This window comes from Diachasma alloeum, unplaced genomic scaffold (genome assembly GCF_001412515.2).
Source record: "Diachasma alloeum isolate Michigan unplaced genomic scaffold, Dall2.0 Dall_scaffold_00195, whole genome shotgun sequence".
NCBI lineage: Eukaryota > Metazoa > Arthropoda > Insecta > Hymenoptera > Braconidae > Diachasma > Diachasma alloeum.
Genome location: NW_021680360.1, coordinates 1,083,076 through 1,107,163, shown reverse-complemented (window position 1 = coordinate 1,107,163; position 24,088 = coordinate 1,083,076). Strand labels below are relative to the sequence as shown.

General features: G+C 39.3%; 1 protein-coding gene across 1 annotated transcript in view; it reads right to left on the bottom strand.

Moving 5' to 3' along the window:
• Window positions 1–24,088, bottom strand: part of LOC107048591 (RNA pseudouridylate synthase domain-containing protein 2) — a 222,949-nt gene that overhangs the window by 87,725 nt on the left and 111,136 nt on the right. Inside the window, exon 3 of the mRNA XM_015271822.1 lies at window positions 4,843–4,947. Coding sequence (XP_015127308.1) covers window positions 4,843–4,947 — 105 coding nt within the window. The remainder of the gene's footprint in view (window positions 1–4,842; window positions 4,948–24,088) is intronic.

Below are 24,088 nucleotides of genomic sequence, written 5' to 3'. Positions count from 1 at the left end.
AGACTTAATATAGACCCATAGAATTACGGGGACCGGCAAGGATTTGGAAAATCTGAATACAAGTCCTGCTTACACCTAACAAGTGCTGAAATGAGATGTAACTAGAGGTAGAAAGGGCTCGGATGCATTTGGGAAGCGGCTTCCCAAGACCTATCCAGTTCTGAACGGAAAAACCTAAATAGAACTTGTCAGGTCCAATTATTTGACTCGGGTGTCCACTGCACTTTGCTTGGCCAAAATCCGATTGGGAAAAATAATCCGATAAATACCCCTCAAGATTCAAAATTAATCGGGTATTTCCCTCAAGCTCCCCTGCAAAAAAACCATCATGCCAAGTTTTGTAGAAAAATTACTCGCGCAAGCGCTCGGGATTCTTTAACCTGCAAAACTTGACATCCTCATTTGTTTGCACCGAGGCTATCGGGAAATACCCGATAATTTTGAAGCTCTTGGGGTATTACTACTGACTATATCCTCCTTCAGAATCTCGACCAATAGAATCGTTGCACTCCGGGGAATAACATGGTATTATTTCGATAATTTTCAGTTATACCCAAGGGAAACTAAGAAAATATTCGCAAACAATTCTATTGGTCGAAATTCTGAAGAAGGAAATAGTCCGCCGAATACCACTTGAGCTTTAAAATTAATCCGATATTTTCCTCAGGCTTCTCTGCATACAAACGAGCGTGTCACGTTTTGCATGAAAAACTTGACACTCTCATTTGTTTGCAATGGACCTATCGGGAATTACCCGATCATTTTGAAGCTCTCGTGGTATTATAACTAATTATTCCCCCTAACTGAATTGTCACTGCATAAAAATGCAGTCTTTGACGGTTTGCGCTGAAATGGGGGTAGGAGTATTTCAATAATTTTTCGGTAATTCCCAATCCGTTGCATGGTAACCAAAATTAGCGATAATCAAAGGATAACCCGAGTGAAGTTAGTAGTAATGTATTCAAGTTCACATGGACGAAACTCAAATGTCACAATGGATAGATTTCGAGGAGATTCTCTGGATATTATTGACCAAAATATAAAGAAAGGTGTACCAAATAATACGGTAAAGTGTGAGAACGTCAGAACGTAATTTTTTTAACAACTTGCAACTGGATGCTGAACATCACGGCTCTCTACTAAAAAAAATGACAATGGATGGACCATGCATTTCCGATGAACAGTCACCGCCTTCGACATCTTCCAGCCTCATCCCTCAAAACACTGCTAACGTTACTTCCTCGGATCATACCACATTCATTTGCAATAATTGTACTTTCAATTGCTCAAATTTATCGATGAAAAAATAATTTTCCCTCTCTCATTCCTCATTTTCTTCAGCAATACTTTGAAATTGAATAAAAATATCGTTGTTTATCCCGCAAAAAACGTCAAATACTGCATTCCTATTGGTTGGCAATTTAGATGGGGGAATAATCCAGTGGAATGCCCCTCGTGCTTCAAAATTGTCCAAAATTTTCCTCAAGTTTTCCTGCATATCACCGAGTGGAGCAAATTTGGCAAAAAACCTTTTAACCAGCCAAACTTACACCCCTCGTTGCTACGCAACAAAACTTTCTTTTACGTTTTTTTTTCAGTACCAACACTACAATTTTTCTAAAGAACTTCTCCCCGTTCACGAACCTATTCCACACAACAAGAAATGGCCGCGATATCGAAAGTGTTAGATGATTGCATTTCAGAAATAAACTTTTTCCAGTCGACTCTCGGGCTGAAATCTGAATAAACCAAAATAACGAACAATCACATATTGACATTGACAAATGGAAACGAAAGGGACTCCTCTGCCAGAGTGATTTGGAGCAACAAGACATCTGTCTTGCTCTGACGACGAGCAAGGAATGATCGAAGAGAGAGAGAAGAAACGACAGAAAGGTTATATAATGGAAGAATACACGAGTGAAGACAGGCGACCATGATGAGTGAGCTCTGGCCCAGTGGTGCCTCCTCTCACCGCTTTTTCCCCCAGGGAAGACATATATTTGTTTAACATCTTTGTGCAATCCGAGGCAGAGGTCTAACGACGTGGTACACCGAAACCAGCGTCAAATATCGACGGGACAAAAATATACGAGGGAATGCGAGGCGATGGGCGGGTGGAGATGGATGGCTGACGTGTGACAGAGACAGGTTTCTCGGTTTTTTCTCTCTCACAGCAGACACATGTGTTCGTCCTCTGAGTTTTGTTGTTCCAATGTCGGTTTTTCGCGTGCGGCAAAACCCACTTAGGGGATGGAAAAGTGTTGATACAAAGGGGAACTGATTTTTCGGGGATGTTTTTGGAGCAGATGGTGATCGGATTGGAAACGTATTGTTCAACGATGATTTAATGAGTGAGAACGTACATATTGGGAGAGGGGAGTCGTGAGGAAATAATTCTGAGACTAAAATCAGTGAGTGCCAGTAGGAAAACTAGCGTTTGAAATTGAGACGCTTTTTTCCTATTTTTCAAGACGTTTGTGGCCCCAGATTTGAGTCAATTTTAGTGTCTCAAACTAAGATATTAAGCGACGCATTCTACACATTCTATAGGTGTCTTACTCGAAGAGCTTTTATTTCAAACTTATGTCGCGTTTGATTTGCCAAATATTTCATTCATTCCTTCTCAATAGTCGACATGGTTTCCCGAAAAGGGCCAATCCTTTTTTACTGATAATCTTGATTATGCTAAACATAGCGGTCATGATGTGGAATTTGAAGAGAATTAGAAAAATGACGGTAAAGGAATTTTTTTAATGAAAAATACTGATAAGAAATGTTTCTTTAGAATCATACTTCAGTAATAATACTTCATTTGACATCTCCCACCCTCGAAATGAATTCAGAACTCTAATAAATTGAAAGAAAATCAATAATTTACATGAAGAAATGTTATCCATCCAAAGAAACGTTATTATTCCATGTCTTAATGCAGTTAATATCTTGTCGTAGGACCGCAGTTATAAATGACTAGTGATTGAATAGTCCGTAAGTCGCTTGAATTGAGACAAATGTTTTCAATTTGGTGACTTGTATTGCAAGACGTGAAAATGTCTTGTCTATCAATCGTCTTGTTTTTAAATCAAAAAAGTTTTATTTTAGTACATTCGAAATTTTGGTCATCACTAAGTCAACCCATAAGACACGTGCCTGATGTCTTAAATAAAGACGTCTTGAAGACCCTAGTTTTTTCAGTGGCCTCCAGGAAAGTTGATCATTCGACGTGGATCAGAAAGGGAATGCTTGCTAATTCAAATAAGGAGTGGATTTTAATGTCATTGTCTTGTCCCAATTGAGCGTCCAGGTTCGATTGCAATCGAAAATGGGTTTCAATGTAAGTTGATAACCTCTTGACAACCTCTTCAGCGAGCCATGGTAATGACCCCACATGCTTTCTCGAAATGTTTTAAGAACTGATGATGATCGTATTGAATAACTATGGCTCAGCGATGATGTAGTCACTGAAAATATACATTTTGGTGAGGGAAACCAAGTGGGAACGGTAATGAGGAGTCACTGATGCATCCGGGGAACCTGATATTCTAGCAGGCTTTTACCACTGGAACGCTTGATAATTCTGGTTCGGAGCAGAACTGAGTTACTAGCCTATAACCCCAGTCTGAATCTCTTGCAATTGGAAAGGGTTGCCAATCTAAAAATTGATAACCTCTCACTTCTTGAATATTGATGGTCATTTGCAACCATATCTGTCGATCTTCACTGAAGTTTTATGCCTTTTAGTGTTCCTTTGCAGTCTTGCTAGACAGCGATGGATATAACCAGGAATGATGGTCAAGTATTTGTACCAGATTCAACTGTGCTAGTATAGGAATTGACAAAGCTCATGGATATATGCCGGGTCTCCAATGTTTACGTGGTTTTGATCAAGTTTGATGGAACAGATTCCCATATGATTAAGATTAATTGTATCTCGCAGGATTCTGATTCTATTTGTCCTGGTCTTCGTATGAAGTTGTAACAATCACGGAAGATTTACATACGAGTGAGAGAAAACTAAGAAGACTAATCCTAGAATAAGTGCGTAATGTAAGAAACCTGATCTCCGGAAAAAACAAGATCAAAAATGAAAAATTACGTAAAAACAAATTACCACCATTCAGTCCAGTGGGAGCACTCTGATTCGTCTGTCATCGAAAGCAGTATTTATTCCTACTCCAACAGGATATTAATAGAGATTGATCAAGCTGAAGACATTATGATGGATCTAGAACTGTAAGGTTCTTGATGATAAGGTTTGATGGAGTGAGGGTATCCGACGATATGGAACATATGAGTGGAATGCATCGCGTCTCTTAGGATTACGATGCTCTCTATTCCAGTCCTAGTGTGAAGCTCCAGCGAGACAATGAGTGAAGCTTGATATATGAGCCAGAGGAACCTGGGTGGGAAGATTAATGATGCTGGAGTGAGAACTACAGGAAACCTGATCTTCGGCCAAGCCTGGATCAAGGATGGAACGCTTGTTAATTCTCGTCCGAGGCAGATCTCAGTCGCCGTCATTTAGCCCAGATCGAGTATTCTGATTAGACTTTAATTAGATCGTTGTAGGATTGATCAGGTTTCTGAAGTTATTTTCGATCCTTTCGAGTAGTTATGTGATAGGGAGTGATGAGGTGAGGCTTTAAGATCGGAGCACGATCAAAATTTACTTAGTTTAAAGGATTGGAATGCTCTCCTCCGGATCTGACTAATGACTACATCTGTGATGTCTCATCAGACAGCCTCACTACTAACAGATCCGCCTGACTCTGAATCAGGCCTACTCCAGGTACTCCACTCGAGTTGGAAAATTTGAATATGTCCCAATTAGTGACTCTTTACCTTCTTTAGATCCTTGCTGGCGTCCGCCTCCTCTGCTTTTCGCTTCTCCGAGATTTTGGGGGATGAGACGGCTATTGCGGGCTCTCTCAGTGGCTTCAGATCAACCTGTAATTACAAAAAATAGCGGGTTAGTATGAATAATGATGACACCGCAATACACTTTTATCTCATTTTGTGATGAATGAGGAGAAATTGCTGGGATAACAGAGTTGGGGGACGAAAATGCGTTTGTGGGGAGGGAAAAAAATGTCTTTGAAGCTGGATGGGAGGTGAGTAGGCTGCACCTGGGGGTCTTGGGGGAACGATGAGGGTTGGGTCGTCCTGACAACGCCCTCACCTGCAGTACCTCGCCACTTTCAGCTGACTTTCAACCCTCTTCTAGCTCTTGCATGGATGTTTTCCGATGTTTCTCGTTAGTGTTGAGTGCGAAGGAGAGATAGTGGGTTTCGATGGGTTTTGAACGGACGCATGAGGATTCTGATTGAACGAGAGCAGATAAATTCGGCTTTTGAATTCTTTGAGGGGATGTTTAATTATGTTAAGAAGCTTGAGGGAATTGCATCGATTTAATTATCCTGAGATGAGGATTTTTCGCTTTTTTGTCGGTGCAGACGCTTTCAGCGGAGCTGTTTGCATGCCTCCAATCATCTCGGAGGTAGAATCGTTTTCAGTGATCTGCACAGTCGATGCGATAGTGTGTTGCATCTCAGTAACTCTTGAGTTACATACATTTTCAGTAAGGTTATTGTACTTTAGTTATTCTGATTTGTAAAAACCTCAAATATTATTCTATGGAAAAATACTCTTCCCTTGTCCTTTTAACTTCTTTCAAATTGCGGTTCATGACTACTGCTTTCAACCTATTTTCATGCAACACGGCCGACCATTAAGAAAAAATGAATGAAGGGTTAAGAAAAAATGAGACACCATGAGTTCGAAATGAAAGATTCTCGAGCAAAGAAAAGTATTTTAATTTCAAACAATAGTTTGTTTAGGCGATCAGAAAACTAATTGAACATCAAGAGCTTCACCAGAACAGAATGATGTTTCGAACCTTGAGAGGACAACCCTTTACATAATGAGATCATCATAGATGGCAATCGAAATTAACGGAATTCCATTCAGCGGAAAATTCAAAAAGTGTTGTACCAACTTTTAATTGCCAATCTCTAATTTTCAGTTTCGTCCATTCACTCCCGAATCATGAACATCTTCACCGATGATTACACGAAATTTCGTCGATTACGATAACAGTTTTCTCCCCCCACCGGCCGGAAAATATCAAGAGTAATGAGATAAAAGGAGAAATTTCGAGGGGAAACTAAAAAGAAAGAAGAGTCGTTACCGTATCGTTAACCAGAAGACGACAGCGAAACACCGGGGCAGACGGTTTTTCGATGCGAAGAAACGAAGCGAGTGGAAAAGCCGATAGGCGTAACGATATTATCGCAGGGTCAGAGGGCGAAGCCTCTAACATGATTCCACTCCCCTCTTCTCTCTTGTTGTATATACATCCACTACTCCAGACTCACCAGGCAGTTAAAACCTGCAGACCTGTATACTGAGGGGCTCGTTTCACTTTTACGAGTAATTTGCGCTCCACGTCTTCTCCTTCGTGTTTTCCCTCACTCCATCGTTGGCTTTTTTTTCTCTTTCTACAATTTTTTTCAGATTTTTATTCCCGGATTTTCCGACTTGTTGAGTCCTTGTTTTCATGCTCAACAAAGGAAAAAATTTTGAAGGGGATGTAAATTAGGTCGAGGGCACAACCCGAGGGCTTTTGGAAAACTTTGAAATGCAGAATTCATTATTAATTAAAAAGTAATGATTATTTTAATTTTCAATGAATTCCAATTAGAAAATTCGTTGAATTAATTAATTCTAATTGTTTGCGGGAAGTTGTTGATTCTTTTTTATCTCGTTTAAGAAAAAGAAATACCGAGAATTTTTTTTTCCCTCGATTTCTTCAAAGGTTTCTTTTACCCCGGAGAGAGATACTTCAGTTTAATTTACAGCCGCAGATTTATGTTCTAGATAATTAACAGGAAACCGTAAGAACGAATTATCGCAAGGCATTTCACGTCTTCATTACCCACAAATCAGCTCACAATTTTTAATCGAATTAGAGGGGCGAAGGGGGGGGGGCGAGTTTTTATATGGAAATGGTGAGTGGCCTGCAAATAATGTTAGACCGCTTGAAATGGGGCGAAATCATTTTTCCAATTCCTTGGGATTAAGGAAGCGGGATGGTCCCACGGGTGAAGAGCCGAAAGGGGAAAAAATGGGGAAACCGGTCTGACCGAGCTTCGAAATTTTCCACTCGATTGCTTCCCACTGCGGCTACCCCTCCCTCGACATTCCCACGAGGCGTTTCTTCGCTATCAACGCTCCAGTTTTTTTTTTTGTTTTTCACGGTCGGAGAAAATCGCGTTGGGAGTGCACTTGCAGACTTTACATTTTCGTTTCCAATTTTCTTGATTCAAGTGAATGGAGTCAGTTACAAATTCTTCGTATGTGAATAATTTTTTCAGAGTAAATAAAATGGGGATAAGACGTCTTTACTTTTTTTCACAAAATTTTGTTCATTTTATTTAGGGAAAAAATTTTTTCTTTAATTTCACTAAAAATTCAGTGGAATGTTATATTTTTTTAAGCAGTAGAAAGACAAGAATGCTCCAAACTATTTAAATTCTCCATTAAAATATAAATATTCAGAAATTCATTACATTAACTTTTCAGTTAATCAAAAATTCAACAATATATTTTTACGGTTTGAGAAAATCGCGTTAGAAGTCCACTTGCAGATTTTACATTTTTGTTTTCAATTTTCTTCATTGAAGTGAATTGTAAATTGTAAAAATGATTGCTATTGATTATTCATGATAATTGAGGACGAGTTAGGACAATCGATTGCAATGAATGAATGAATGAGTATTTTTTGTTCCCTTGGAAATTTATTCCGAAAATTATTCACTTCGAAAATATCTCAATAGACAATGCATGAGTGCCACATTTTTTAAATTTTATTTGGGGGCAAAAAATAAAATTTAAAATTTCACTGAAAATTCAATAGAATTTTACATTTTTTAACCAGTAGAAAGACGAGAATGCTCCAAATTATTTGAAATCTCCATTAAAATATGAATATTCAGAACTCAATTGAATGAAATTTGCAGTTTATTCAAAAATTCAACAATATATTTTTACGGTTAGGAGTGCGCTTGCGGATTTTACATTTTCATTTCCAATTTTCTTTCTTTAATTTCCACAAAATATTTCTCTATTCACAATTATTCCCCTCAAAAACCACCCAAAAACATGACAAACTGTTATCGTCATTCAACCCCAAAAACACTCGAATAATAAATGTAATTGGACCGACTGAATAAACCCCAACCTTAAAAAAAACGAAAACCCTCGTTTCTCTCAAAACATTTGTTTTCCGATTTAGCATATTTTTTCATCTCAACAAAAAAATATTCAGACCGTCGAGCCCAAGCCCGTCAAGCACTTGCCCGCTGTTTAACTCCTTTGTATGCCTAACATTGAAAATAAGAAAAAATATAAAACAAAAAAAGTCACTTGAAAGTGGTGCAAGCAAGCATGAAATCAGACGGTACTTTTTTGCCCCTGTCGACTCGAACTCCTCGTCAGAGAACAAAAAGCACCGCCCTGACGGTTAACTCGGCTACGTCTAACGCGGAATCGTTTTCCCAAGACTCTCAAAATCCCCTGAGGGGGTGAAACTGGTAGTCACAACACAGTAGACGAAGAATGACGAGGGATATGACAATAATAGCGAGAAGTTGTCCATAGCCTTTTTGTCGCATTTTCTCCCTCATTTTAAAACTCTTTTTCATCGGAGTTTTCTCGTCCCGTCAAACGACTGCGGTCAGAGCAGTTGTTCGTCCCTTATCTACTTGAATTCTCTCCTCATTCTTCCGGGGGAAAAGCATCGGAAAATCCATCCACAATGGACCGTTCATTTTAATGAAATTTCCCCGAGTTTGTGACCACAAAAAAATGTGGAGTAAGAAAATACGCGATTTTCCACTTGTTTAACCGGATGCTCGCTCCAGATCGGGAGAAGCTTCGGGGATTAAATTTACGGGTTATGTACAAGAATTTGTACGTAAGAACTGGAGATTTTTGCGGGGGAGAATTAAGTTCGAGATGAATTGCAGTTGTGGAGGGGCAAAGAGCGAGTTGAAGTGAATGAAACATCTTTGGTAATTGGGGGATTATCGGGGGAGTTGGCGGAGTCAGGGGGAAATGTCGATAGATCTTTTTAGCATAGAACATTCGCAATGTTATTGAATTGAATGGTCCAACTTGGGCCATGTTTTCTAGTGAATAGCCATGTTTTGATTCAATATTAATTAATTTTGAGTCAAAATATGCCTATTCAATCAGAAATTACGCTGGATTTCCAAATAGGAATAGTTTGCATTAATTTTCTGATCAAATTGTGGATTTTTAATTGCGCAATTCCGTGATTTACTGGAAAGAAAATTTCTAAGAAGTATTCCGGAAATTTTAAAACGAAATGTTTAAAATTGTAATATTGTTTTGAATTTTCTAACTTTCTGGAATTCTCAATGAGAAGGTGAATATCCACTGCCAAATTACCCTGAATGTTCCATGAATTCAAGAATATATTTCATTAAATCGATTTAAAAAATCCTTGAAACGGAATTTTAAATTTTTGAGCAGCAGAAGACGAAAATTCTTCACCTTCCTTGAATTTTTAATCAAAATCTGTACAGTCTGTACCAAATTACCCTGAGTTTTCGATAAATTCAAATTTTCTGAGTACATTCACCTGAAATTTCCCTATATTTATTCATTTTTACGGAATAATTGAGTTAAAATTTCTAGTTGTCTTTGATGTTTTCATCACAACTTGAATTTCCAATGACGCAAATGAATAATTCCTTAAAATTTCAATCTTACAGTCACTCGATGGAAATTTCCATTAAGTATATGTTTAAAAATGCCATATTTTTTGAATCCGTCTCTTTTTTCCAAATTAAAGGAGTCAAAAATTGAAATGAGAAACCATCCATTTTTCCTGCATTATTATTGAGATAAAAATTAATGAAAGTGAGAAACGGTAAGGTTTTACTATTCTGGCACCCACGCACAAAAATACGTCCTCGCCCGTTCTAGCATACCAGAAATTCATGCCAAAAATGTTTAATAATGAAATAGTTTTCTGATTCCCTCCCATTTCAGCAAATCAAATTAGCCAAAACCCAGAATGAAAATTCAAATTCACCGAACACCCTCAATTTTTCGTTCGCCAAAATCCTTAAAAATCCATCTGCATTCCTGCCACACAAACCATCGACCAAATTTTCCCAGCTCACCCCGCCCTTTTTCATCCCCCCCCCCCCTCCTCGAATCTTCCACTTCCCCAAATGACTCGACGTGCATATCCTCCCCCAAAAAATAAAAAGAGCGAGAAAAAGCGCATCAATCTCCTCAACTCGCCTCGAAACCAGCGATAAACTTGTCCCCTATTATTTACGAGTAGTACAATGACTTTCCGCTCGGCCGCGCCCTCTCCCCAGAAATCTGCAAATTCCGTGTTTTCTCATTGCAACTCTCCCTGAAAAGAAAAAAACAATAAGAGCCAAAAAAAAACGGGGAAAACTGCGTCAGCAAATATGGTTAACCAGTTCTCTCCAAGTTACCTCCAGCACACACAGTGGAAGTAGATTAATTCGGGCTGGCAGCTCTCGTCGATGTAGAAGAAGAGGACTAGGAGTATACGAGAGGAATTAACTCCAGGGAGTGGACTCCTGGGGTGAGTTCGTTAAGGGAGTAGAGATTCCTCGTTTTCCTAATGGATGGGGAGAGGAAATCGCGTCTCATGAAATGTTCACGTTTGACCGGAATGGGGCAGACCGAATGTTCAACTGCATCGGAGTAGAGATAAAAAAAATCAGGAAATCAGGAGATGAGGAGGAGGTGAGGACAATGATAGAGGTACGTGGAGAATGTATCAGAGGCCAGTGGCTGAAGTTTGCTGGAACAAGCCGGTGAAACACGAGTGGCACGCGCGCTCCGTTGACTCGCGTAAACAATCACTGAGGATTTTTCAGTGACAGAGGAGGGGAGCGGGTGAGGGAAAACGTCGCTCTTGCGTGACAACAACCCACTCAGTGACTCCCTATCCTCCCGGAATAGAATAAAGCTAATGGAAAAAAGGAGATACAAAAAACATTGCACGTGCCAATGGGAATCAAAGAGCAAATAAATGTTTTCTTTTGTTTTGCCGTGAATGGGAGAATTTTTTACGGACTTTAGCCGAAGGTTTTATTCGTAATTGATGGTTTCATTGTATTTACGAGGATGTCACTTGAGTATTTTTTTTTATTCCTATTTATTTCCTACTACCATTACGGTTTTATAAGCTCTCCACTCGTCTGCCTTGCCTCTCCCACTTCTCTCTTCTGATTTTTTCTGCGTTACCATGGGCCGTCTTGCTCTTAACTGTACCCCATTCGGGCTAGAACTGCAAGGGAAACCATGGAAAACCCCAGTCGTACAGCCGGCCGATAATGCAGGGATTCCACTGTGTCCATTGGTCACACTGACTCAATCGGCACAGTGGTTCTCTACATTCGTGCCTAGCGACTGTAGTCCCACGCGGTTAGGTGTGCCTAAGCGGACACCCGTCCAAGTACTGGGCAGACTGAACGCTGCTGAGCTTGAATGACCGCCGGAGCCACACACTCCCCGCGTGACCACTACAACCACTGTCACTTGAGTATTTCCTTAGTTTGTTTCAGAATTTATGAAAATTTTCTACTCTTTGTCTCCACCTGTGGGTCACCTATGTGGCTTACAGTCATTTTATAATTAGGAAGGAACGATACTTATTTACTTCGAGTTGGAGTTCACTTACATTTCAGTAGTCAAGTGGTGAACGGAGATAAGTCGACTTATCTCGCAGTTCAGTTTATGAGGAATATTTCCGAATCTAAGGGAGATAGCGGAATTTTCGTAATTACATTTGTTGTGACTCTCAATCGGCTCTACAAAAAAGGTTATAATAAAAATTTTGCCATCTCCCTTAGATTCCGAGATATTGATTGAAAACTGGTCAATAGTCAAAATTGACTTGTACCCTTTTACCAGTTCGCTACTGATTTGTTTTTTTTTTCATTCCTTTTTCAAAATATCGATGAAATACACTGTTAGGTAAACCGATGGTTGGGTGAGTTAGGTGTTGCTCCGGCGGACACCCGAAAAATTTCGGAAAGTAGGCACGATGTAGTGGCCTAATGTGCCTCTCTAGTCAGTGTGACAGAAGGGTACATTACACGGAGAGAAATTTTCTAGAAAAATTCTAGTACGAGTACTGGAAAAAATCACAAACCACCGGCTGTGAAAAATTCTAGTGCTGTTAAGGTAAAATTTCTTGGTATTTCTAATAAAATTTCTGGGGATTTCTGTGAAATTTTCGCAGAAATATGGGGAAAAATTCACGTTTTCCACAATGAAATTTCTAGTGTCAGCACTGGAATTTTTTCCTGGCCGTCACTTTGAGCCTCTTTTCCCGTGCTAGCACTAGAATTTTTCTAAAAAAATTTCTCTCCGTGTAGGGCTCTGCACAATCGGCCGGCTGTACGACTGAGGTTTTCCATGGTTTCCCATGCAGTCCGAGCCCGAATGGGGTACAGTTAAGAGAGAAAACTTTTTCGGGCCTTCGACCGTTTTTTTTTAGCTCTATCGAATCCAAAGTAGTTTTCCCACCCTAGGGACGATTTTTTAACTTTATGAAGACCTGTGAAGATCTAAAATAATCTCCAGTAATTCTCCTTTAGCCCATACCTTTTTAATAAATAATTAACTGCAATTTTTTAATTTTTTTAATTGAAAAATTATGAAAATTCGATTCGTAATAATTTTATTCATTAGAAGTGATTTTCCATTTAATCATAAATAAATATTGATACACGGAGAAAATCATTTGGTGAATTTCATCAACTATTTATTGAAATTCACCAACTAGTTGTTGAAATTCTTTGAATATTTTTCTCCCTGTATTAATACTGTTGTATTCAATTAAAGAAGACGGGACACAACAAATAAAATGGTTGCGGCGGTTTATTTAATAAATGATGAAAAGTACCACAGGATGATGATGTCGTGAAATCGATCTCCAAAGATAAGAACGAATCTTGATGTTGATAAAATGACTGTCGTTCCTAGGGGCTTCTATAGATGTCCAGAAAATTGACAAAAGAAAAGGGATTCGAAGGGAGATACGCAACACTACTCCCCTCCGCGAAAAGATTGCCGCCCCGGCGATCATCCCGGGGACTATTTGAGGTATTACAACTTCAGTTTTCTTGAGTCTGAGAGTTGTAATGAATTAAAAATTTTCGAGTTGTAAGATCTCACATAGGGACGGCCCCAGTTTGTTCTTTCAGCTAAAACCTCCCAGAAATCGACACTGAAGAACAGTCCCGGTTTACACACACTTGTTTGATTCTATACAATGATAAATTTTCGAAAGTGTTTGTTACATTTCTCTGGGGACTATGTTGTATTCACAAGAGTATTGAGTAGTCATGCAATTCATTCCTCAAACGTGTGTGAGTGTCAGTGTATGACTCGAATTTTTTATTTTCAAATTTTGAGAAATTTTTGTGGACGTGGGTTCGAATTCCACTTCTGACACCAATATTGTGTTCAATTAAAGAAGACGGGACACATAAAGGAGGATACGCAACAATATTAATTAATTCTATGAGTCTAAAGTAAAAACCCTCTCCTTCTCCTTTCTCACAATCCACCCCTAATACTAATTCCAAAATTCCCCTATAAATAACTAAACAATCAATTAAAAAATCTGAAACAGATTCCTGAAAATCAGCGATACGTCTCTGAAAAACAAGACTGTTATCTCAATTGATATCCTTCAATTTACGAAGTGATAGAGTAATAACCCAAGAAATATCAATGGCAATTTGAATATTATAACCATGCATTACGTGTATTATAATACTCATGTAAACCGGTGTGAAAGCAATTTACCGCGTGATGAAATTTCTCATGGGACGCGACTTGACGGTCCCCCTCCCCCCCTCTCGCCCTCCTGCCCTTTTCAGATGATCGCGTCGGTTGACGTAGGCGTGGAATTTCCCGAGGAAGTGTACGAAAGAGGAGCCAAGTGGCACGCCAGAGTCGGTAACTCGTTTTTACATTAGGTACCATCCACCCTCCGCACGCTCTTCCCGGTTTCTCCCCACACTCTCCTCCCATTCCCATTGCCTCGCTCATCCTTTTTCAGCAGTTTTCATTCTCCAGAGACCCCGAAAAGGGGTACAAGCAGATAGTAGAACTGTGGACAGTGGAAAACGAATAAAAGACTTTTCTCCACGACAAGTCGCGTTGGGACGAATTAGACCTTCCCCCATGACAACCCAGAAGTGCTGGGATCCACTCCCCTCTAACGGCGAATCAGTGAAGAGGACAGACCAAAGAAATCCCCCCCCCTCCCCCCTCCATCCCCACTGGAAGAATATTCCTCCGCTTTATTCGCGCGAATCTCCGCAACTTCTCGGCTTAAAAATATCTCCATCTCTCGGTTCCGACAATCCCAACCCGTCGCTTCCATCTTTCTTTTTACCTCTCATCCGCTTCACCGCAGAATATGGCACGGGAATTGCGCGGCGGGAGGCCCTCGGAGTTATTCATAAAAATCGAGCCCGAGTCCTCTCGCTTATGGCGCACTCCTTCACCCGGCGAATATTAAAAAGCTTAAAATGAGGCGGGAGAATTTGAGAAAAAAAAGCGTATGATCGAGGTGAAATCGGTGCATTTCCATGGTAGTAAATGAAGCAGTATGAGGGGTTTGAGAGGGGCATCGATCCGGAGTCGTATACTTAGGATGTATCTTTTTTTGAGTTTCTGGTTCTTTTGTTTATTGTCGGAAGTGCGGGTCGGGAATATATTTGCACTGAGAAAAAAAATTACTTCTGCCGGGTTCGATTCCCGGCTGGGTGAAACGGAAATTTTTTCTTTTTTCTCTCTAAATTCTAATTCTCTTAGAATTTTTTTTTTTTTTTTGCAATTCGTTCACTTGAAAGAATCATTTATTTTTTCAAAATCGTATTTCTCCTATTGAGTTATTCCCGGGCGAGTCTGATTACGTTTCAATTATGTCAATCATGTTGCTCTAGAGGATGACTATGTTGCATTTAACCTTGGATGAACTCGATTTCGATTAATTTTTTAATGTTGATAATTACTGAGGGAATGCACTCAAGGTCATCATTAACATGCTCATCTTCTGGAGCAATATAATTATCATAATTGACACCTAATGAGAATTGCCTGAGAATGATTCGGCTGGAGAAATCCGGCATTGAAAAAATAAATACTTCTCTCAAGTAAATGGATATTTGGCAAAAATATTTTTTTTCTCAGTGTGGGGGAATGATGGAAGTTTTTTGTATTTATTCAATAGAGGTTTTTCGTAGGGAGAATTTTCCGGGCCTGGATTTTAGCCAATCACAGCGCAGTATTCGAGGTCACGATACTCTTTTGTTATCAAATTTTTTCGGAAATTGCACACTAGCTTCTGGAAATTGCATCTGATAATTGCATAGTAGCTCTTCATTTATTTCTAACCAATTGGATGTTTTGCTGGAAAAAGCCCTCCCAATTATTGGTGATATTGGACACTGGATGGCCCTGATCATCCTTGATTTTTATCACTGAAATTTGGTAATAGATTCCTAACAATTAGAGATGGATTACTGAAAACCCTTGACATTACTGTGAAAAGTAATGGTGATGAGAGTGAAAATTTGTGACAAAAACCCATCTCTAATTTTTAAAAATCCATCAGCAAATTTCAATGATAGAAGTCACTAATGATCAGAGTACTCATAGAAAAAAAAGTGGGACACACAAAAAAATTTCTAATATCTAAAACATATTTACTTAATTCTCGTAATTTGCGTAATTTTTTTTCAATTGCCCAATTCAAGTATTTATTGTTTTCGTAATTGTTTCAAGCACTTCCAATGTCTCGATATGTATATTCATGATCTAACGCGTAACGATAGTGATAAATGAGAATTTATTGGAGTTCCGTGAAGCGCAAACATTCTGAGATTTAATCCATTGAAAATAATTGACTTCTCTGAAAGAAATATGGTCTACAAATTACAAAATTTTTCTCTCAGTGCCCATATTGAAAGATATTTCCTCTCACTCCTACCTACAACTAATTAATTTCCACCTCTATTTATGTAGAATTCCCATTCCATTCGGCCAGAGTATCCATCGAATGAGAGGCAGATGCCAAATGAAATTTGAGCATCTCGTTAAATCGAGGATCGTTACACTCTCCTCGAATGTAAAATAGAATGGATTATAAAAGATAGGATGCAGTGAGATTAAAATGGAGATAAAATCAAATGACAAGATGGTGTCATTCTGCAAACTATTATGAATTCACTCGTTTCTCTTGGATCGTTTGATTTTATTTTCTCCATTAAATTTTTAATTGATGGAAATTGTAAAAAGGACACCGGAGGAAAGGCTGAGGGGCTCAGGGACGGGGGGAGTAATTGAAATGAGGATGAAAAAACGAGAAGGGAAGAGGTGGAACGGTACACGGTAGTCGTACACGCGATGTCCTTTTGATCCGCCCAACCCTTTCACAAGTGCCGGTTCGTAGGTGTAGGGGAGGCTCGCGTGCCGCTAACAATTCGTGCATCCCTGGTACGTATTCTGCGGGATTCTCTCCCTTTTGTTTTCACTCCACATACGCAAACTCGGACATTTCACACTGGGGGGTAGCGACCCTCGTTCTCTGGACTCCGCTGGAGCGTCAAGTATTTTTTAATTTTAGTTATGCATACGTGCTTCCGCGATGAGGGGGATCAACAGGGTCAACCTTGATTAAAATTACAAATAAGGAGAAGGGGAGTTGTATGGTTTCGGCTTTATGGAGAGGTGAGGGAGTAATGACAATGATGGGGCATTTCAATTCCGAGGGAATGGGGGATTATTAAAGATTTCACGAGAGAAGTTTTATGGAAAACTTCGAATTTTGATAGAGTAATGGTTTTGATTAAAATGATGGGATTTCAATGATAATTTTGAAGTTTATGTGGTCAAGTAATCGGAAATTTGAAAATATTTCAAGGATTAGTTTGTAGAGGAAAGAAGTTCATCGTTTCTAATTTTTAAAAACTCTGAGTTTTGAGAATTCTGTTGTAAGAGGAGCATTAGTAGAGAAAAAATTATTTTTCCATGGACAATTTGGTACGGAAAGTGGGAAAATTATGAAATCTGAAATTTCATTGGAAATGCAATGGATTTCTAAATTTCTGGGCAACAGAGAGAGGAGAATTTCTCAACTCGCTTGAATTGTCAATCAAAAGAGAATATTCAGTGCCAAATCACGTTGAATTTTTAATTAATTGGTAATTCCATTAAATTTTTATGGAAGTTGTGCTGAAATTTACTGTTCTCACTAATTTCTGCAGTAAATTATGGATTAGGAGTAATGACAGTGATGGAAAATTTTCGGAGGAAATATTGGATTATTGAATACATATTAAAGATTTAATAAGAGGAATTTTATGGAAAATTCGGAATTATAATAAATTAAAACTCTTGCCCTAAACGATGTCGTGATTTCATTAATAATTTCGCGGTTCATGCTGTCAAATAATCTGAAATTAGTCTGAAATATGCGACTCTCTCACGGATTAGTACCCAGAGGAAAGAAGTTTCTAACTTCCAGAAAACAAAATCTCTGAAATTCAGAATTCTATTCGGATAGGATCACTGTTAAAGAAAATTAGAATTTTCATAAACAATTTTGGATTAAAGATGGAAAAAATTAGAGATTTCACTGAAAATTTAATGGAATTCCGAATTTATGAAGGGCAGAGAGATGAGAATTTCTTAATTCACTTGAAATTTCAATCAAAACTCAATATTCCAGTTTCAAATTAAGTTGAATTTTCAATTAATTGAAAATAAAAAAATTGATTCACTATAATCTTTATTGAATTCTATTACTTCTCATGAAAATTGCGCCGAAACTTACTGTATCGATTAATTTTCTCCTTGAAATTCCTTGAAATTTCGATCGAATTGATGTCACTTAATGAAAGTTCCCAAGAAATGTACCCAAAATTTCAGCTGAAAATGCTCAAATATCATCTGACGAACAAGGAATTTTGGAAATAAGTAGAATGTCTACTCATCCTAAGACAATTAAATAATACTTAATTATCATTCAAGACAATTTTTCTTCAAAAATCAGAGAAAAATCGCGATTCTCATCAATTTTCTATTAAACCTAGCGTAACTAAACCCGAATCAGTCTCAAACATTCTTCTTTTGCAATCGAGTAAACAGTCTTGCCTTCTTATAAGAAAGCATGTCACACCCCACTTTCTCAAAATCCTCAACTCTCTTCTAAAAGCCAGAAACTCCTTCCACCTAATTTCCTGAAGCCACTCAACAAATCTCTTCCCCCACCTCCACCAGTCCCCCTCCTGCCAAAAAAATCCGGAAAAAAATCCCGTGCCTTCCACCATTTCGCCCCGAAAATCCGTTCAAAAAATTCACCAACCCCCGCTCCCAAAGCCCTGCCCCCGCCTAATGAACCCCCTCCCCAAAAAAACATCTCGCATTACAGCTCAAAAGAGTATAATGACAGAGAGCCGACGGATTACACCCTCGTGCGTTTCATTAACCGTCAGGCGTGCATTTAAATACCCCCTCACCGTTAATGAAGACAAATGAAAAAAACATGCTGCGTATTTTGTCCCTCTCCCGCCCGTTTTTTTTTTTTTTTCTCATCATCCCCATGTTTTCCGGTAGATGAAGGAGTGGAGGCAGAAATGTGAGAGGCGTCCCGGCGCACCATGGAATAATGCAGTAGACCTCTGACGTACGAAATAGGGACAGGAGAAGGGTTACATAGATGGACACGGAGATTGGTGGGTTGAGGAAAATGGTGTGAGTGTCCTCCCCCCGCCCTCTCAGCCCCCCTCCCGCCGCGAGAAAGGACAGTGGAAGGACAGAGCGCGCCAGTGCTGCCCTCTCCGTGCCACCGCGAGCCAAGTAGCGCTTTCCATCCCTCAGCCCCGCGATTCCGACAGCTGCTGCTGGATGAGGGACGGGGGAGGGGTCAAAGGGGCGGGAGGGGCCAAGGGGGAGGATAAAAGGAAGGGTGAGAGGGGCCGGTGGTGCCAGGAGCACCGCGGAGCGCATTAATTAACGTCGGTGCGACGTTGCGCCACCCTCCGGACGCTCCAACCACCACACCAAGAACAAGAGATCGTATACCTTGATAAAGTCTGACTTTCAACCTCCCACCACCGCCCAATGCATGTGTCTGTGTGTGCAGAAATTGCAGAGGGGAAAGAGCTTCCCCAGAACACTATCCTTTGTTCCTTTGATCATTCCACGCTACCTCACATTTCCACTACCGTCTTTACATCCTTTCTGATTTTCTTATTATTAAGAAAGGAGAGATACGACTCGGAGAGATGCATTCTTTTATCCGTAGGGTTTTTTATGGGGAATTGTGGATTAATGAAATGCTGGTACACTCGTAGGGCTTTATTTAATTTTTGAGGAAATGGAAGAGGGAAAAATACGAAAGGGAATTTTTCTGTCTTAACTCAATTTGTGGGGATTTAGAATTATGAGGAAGGGGTAATTTAATTCGAGTTGAGTTTCTTCGCGACTTCGTGGAGAATTTCTTTGAGTTAGTCGCGTTACAATATCACGTTTCATTCTTGTTTTCTTCGGTGAAATGTAAGGAGGAGAAATGGAGATGATTGAATTGCGGGAGTGATACGAGAAAATGGAAAATGGAAAACATGAAATAAATTCAAATCGAAAAGTTTTGTTAAATATATTCTGACGGGGGTGGTGGTGGGGTGGGGGAGGGGGACGTGTTAGCCCCGATAAATACACATCAGAAAACTTTAGCTCAGGACGCAACTTTTTTCCATTTTGTGCGGGGGAGAGAGGGGGTAGTTACCTGCGGGGGCAATGGCGTCGTGCGAGTTTATGCGCGCGTGTCGAGCATGAAATTTTCGGGCTCAGGTAGGGGGGAGTGGGGGACTCCCACGGGACAGGAGAGAGCAAAGTCCTGAGATGGTTGCGAGGGAACTCAACCCCAGGAGCAAACAGCGAGGGGAAATATAAGTAAAAGCGCCATCTCACGCATTGGGGAGTGGGTCGATACCGGGGGCCTGTTGCTTGCTGCAAATGACCTCGCGACCGTCGGTGGTCCATCAAGGTCGGTGGGAAAAAATTGGGAGGAAACGAAAGTAAATGGGGGGGTAATGTGGAGGTGGAGGTGGGAATAAAGGGTGGATTAGAAAATTTGGGAATATTGTTTTGGGACTGCACTGTTAAAAATTTTCGTATGTAATACCACAGGAGCTTTAAAATTATCAGGGATTCCCCGATAGGTTCGTTGCAAATAAACGAAGGAGTCAAGTTTTGCAGGTTAAAAAATGACGAGTGGTATTCGTAGATAATTTTTCCATCCAAATTTCGGCCAAGAGAATTCCACTATGAGACAAAATCCATCTGTCAGTTCCAATGAGGGTCTCACTCGGCCAGGAAATCTCTTGTTTTTCATATATATATCAACATGAAAAATTACTAGGTGAATTATCAAAAATTATCAGTTGAATACCGTTTTGACTATATAAAATAACAGTCAAATAGTGCAATTCTATTGGCGGAAAGTTGGATGGGAATAATTCTCGTTTGAATTTTCCGTGCCAAATTCAGGATTTTTATCGTTTTCAAGTTCCACTGAAATTTCAGGAAATCTTGTCTTCGAAACATCAAATATTTCATTGATTTTCCATTCAAATGAACTGGAAATCAATAAAATACTTGATTTTCAGTTCAGTTATTCTGTAAAAATTCCGAAAAATCTCGAAAATTCAGGGAAAAATTGAATATTCATGTCATTTTTACTCTAAATATCTGGCGATACAGCGCCTTTTCATTCCTTCATACTACTTCAATAGGTTCTTTCTTCAGATTACAATACACACACATATTTACTGATTCCGCAAAAGTACCATAGAAATTCGGTAAAAATTACGTTGTTTGACGTACACTGAGAAAAGAAATCACTTCTGCCGAGGAATCATTTTCTTCAGGTGCAATTCTATAGGTCAGTCGTTCTCAGGTGGTCCATGTCCATCTCTAAATATTACAATTGTGTTGAATTAAGAAATGATTATGCTACATAGAACTTTGAATGAACACCCTTCATTATTTTTCAATTTTTTCAAATTTAAGATTTTCATACGTAAAATAATTTGGAATAATTCTGAATGTTAATAATTATCAATGGAGTTCATTCAAGGTCATATGTAGCATAATCATCGCATAACTCAACATAATTGTAATATTTGGGAACGGATTTGGACCACCTGGGAATGACTGGTCTGGAGAAATACACTCCTAAAAAAATGAATGGTTCTTTCAAGAAACATTTTCATGGTAAAAGTAGTTTTTTTTTTCTTAGTGAGCTGTGATGACGCTACAGATTCGCAAAAATCACTGTCCGCGTCGATTTTTATGGATTGTCGCGTAAAAATAATATTTCAACATAAAAATTACGTTTCGATCGATAAAATTTCTAGAGCTAAAGAAGGAAAATTTATTGTTCACTCCAGATTTTTTTCGAATTTTTGCGTTAAAATTCCCGAAAGAGGATTTTGCATCACTTTTACGTTTTCATGTCTAATTTTCAGGGACTCATCTCGATTTTTTAGGAATCTACTACCAAATTTCAGTCACAAAAATCACCGGTGATTAGGATCATTCCAGTCAGAGTCCGTATCTCCAATAATTGGTGATATATTCCTGAAAATCAAAATTTTTTTTCTCTCTGAAGCTTCTTTATAGATTGTGAATCGATAATGTGATAAAAATTGTCATCAAGTCTACCGGAAATTTCAACTAAAAATTCTTAAACGTGAAGGACATTAAAATATCTTTCTCGTAATCCCCGGAATTTGTAGGGAAATACTTCACATCGAAATCTCCTGTAAACCCACTAGCTTGAAAGATATTCCCAGAATAATCTCCAAATGCGTCCGGCATTTATTCCATTCCAAACTTCCTTTCCGATTTCTACATCAAGAAAACCTCGAGAATTCTAAACAAAGCTCCAGAAGAACTTGAAAGCCATCTCCTATTCCTCCATCTCCTTCAACAAAACTCGAGGAAGGAGCTCTCGAAAATTACGGAGTGAAACAAAATTTGCAACAAACAACGGCGACAGTCCGCCAGCTCTCGCCCGGAAGATGAGACGAGAACGACGTGGTGCGTGCACCAGTGGGGATAAAACATCATTAAACTTTGAAAGGCGACGTTGGTCTCTTGGGCGTTGTGCGAGGCTTGTCTTTGGCCAGAGAATAGCAAAGGACAGGGACCCGGAACGAAGAGGAAAACAGAGGTGGAAGGAGGTCTGACCAGCGCCGGGTGAAACTACTGCGCAGAAAAAGACACATGGGTGTATACAACATAAGATGGGGTCGATAGAGGCCTGTTGCTGTCACAGAAACATCAGAAAAACTCGAAAAATTGGCGTCCAACTGAGAAAATAAATTCCCGATGAACATCAATTCAGCGGAATCTCGAGGGGATGTTGTGGGGATATTTTCTGAAGGATTTTCAGTAGAAATTTTATAGACACAAAAATTGAAAATTATAAAACAAGAATAATTATAATAATATTTACAAAAAATTATTAAATTGTTTTTATAGACATGAAAATATCTATGTCTATGGACAGTCACAAAAATAACGTTTGATTCTCAGGGACATATCACTGATTTTCACTAATTTATACCCAATTATTAGGAATGCGCTATTGTGAAATTCAATAGTGCAAAATTCTGAAATTCGATGATTTCAGCTTTTTACCCCTGCCCCTTGCGACCGGCCGCGACCGCCCATCTTCCCCAGACGCCCCCTGAAATCAACTTCTCGCAACTACAATATTGAACACAAGAAAACACCGAAGAAGCGATAAAACCCAAGGGTAAAGGGTTGACCTCCCCCACGACGTTCGTCTGGTTAGCCCTCCCCAGCAAACTGGTATCAGACACTGGATAATAGGGTCATGGACCCCCAGAGACAGACGAAAAACAACGATATCGTCTCGCCATTTCCAAATTGATTGAAATTATCCACACCTAATGAATCAATAATTTGCTAAAACAGTAAAATCAAAAACTTTACGTTAATTGACACGTGGATTGGCGATTCGATAATTATATTTGGATCCGTAAAGTTCATCAATTTCCCCTGGTACAATTGACTCGCCCGAGGAAATTGTTTCTTGGATATAGACCAGTGTTCGAAATGGAATGGTCTAATATATCCGAGTGAAGCCAGTTGAGGATGGAGTGGAATGGAGGAGGAACGTAACTTGTCCATACATATACAACGTTTCGTCACTCTGAAGCTGCTGAGAAGGTGGATGGGGCGGGAACTGTTACTTGTCAACTCACAGGGCTCTTTGGTAACTCGAGTAGACCGGATTGGCCAGTTATATAGGCGCATTCGATGCCTTCGGTTTAATGCTTCAGAGCTGGGTAGATGGGAACTCTTTGAGGGTAGCACATGTGGACCAACTAAAATTGGAAATTGAGAAGTGCATCACAAATGACAGAGTCTCTCAGCTATTTGCATACTTGTTACTGTTGCTTTTGTTTTCAATGCTGGTTACTGTGCCTCAGGGGAGTTACAGTAAGGGTGGTGGCGGGGGGACTATTGTGTTCGATCTTGATTAGGTGACGTTTCGACAAAGGGAAAAATGAGGAAAATTTCTGGGCAGAAGGACGACGAGAATTTGCCGGTCTACTTGCAGTTTCAATCGAAAGATGAATGTTTGGGAAATTGCAGAATATATTTACCTGAATTCTATTGATTCTCAGTGATTTTTGGGGAATGGTTGCACTGAAAATGGTTTCTGTAGAGTTTTGGATGGAATTGTGCATTTTCATTTTGAAAATTCTGGGATATTTCAAATTTGGAGGAAAAGTCAAGGGACTTCTGAACTTGTGAACGATAAAAACATGAGAATTGTTCATCTTCTTTGAAATTTTAGTTAAAACATGAACATTCAATACCAATTAATGCTAAATTTTCAATTTTCTATCAATTTTTATGAAATAATTTGATGAAAATTTACTGTTCCCAT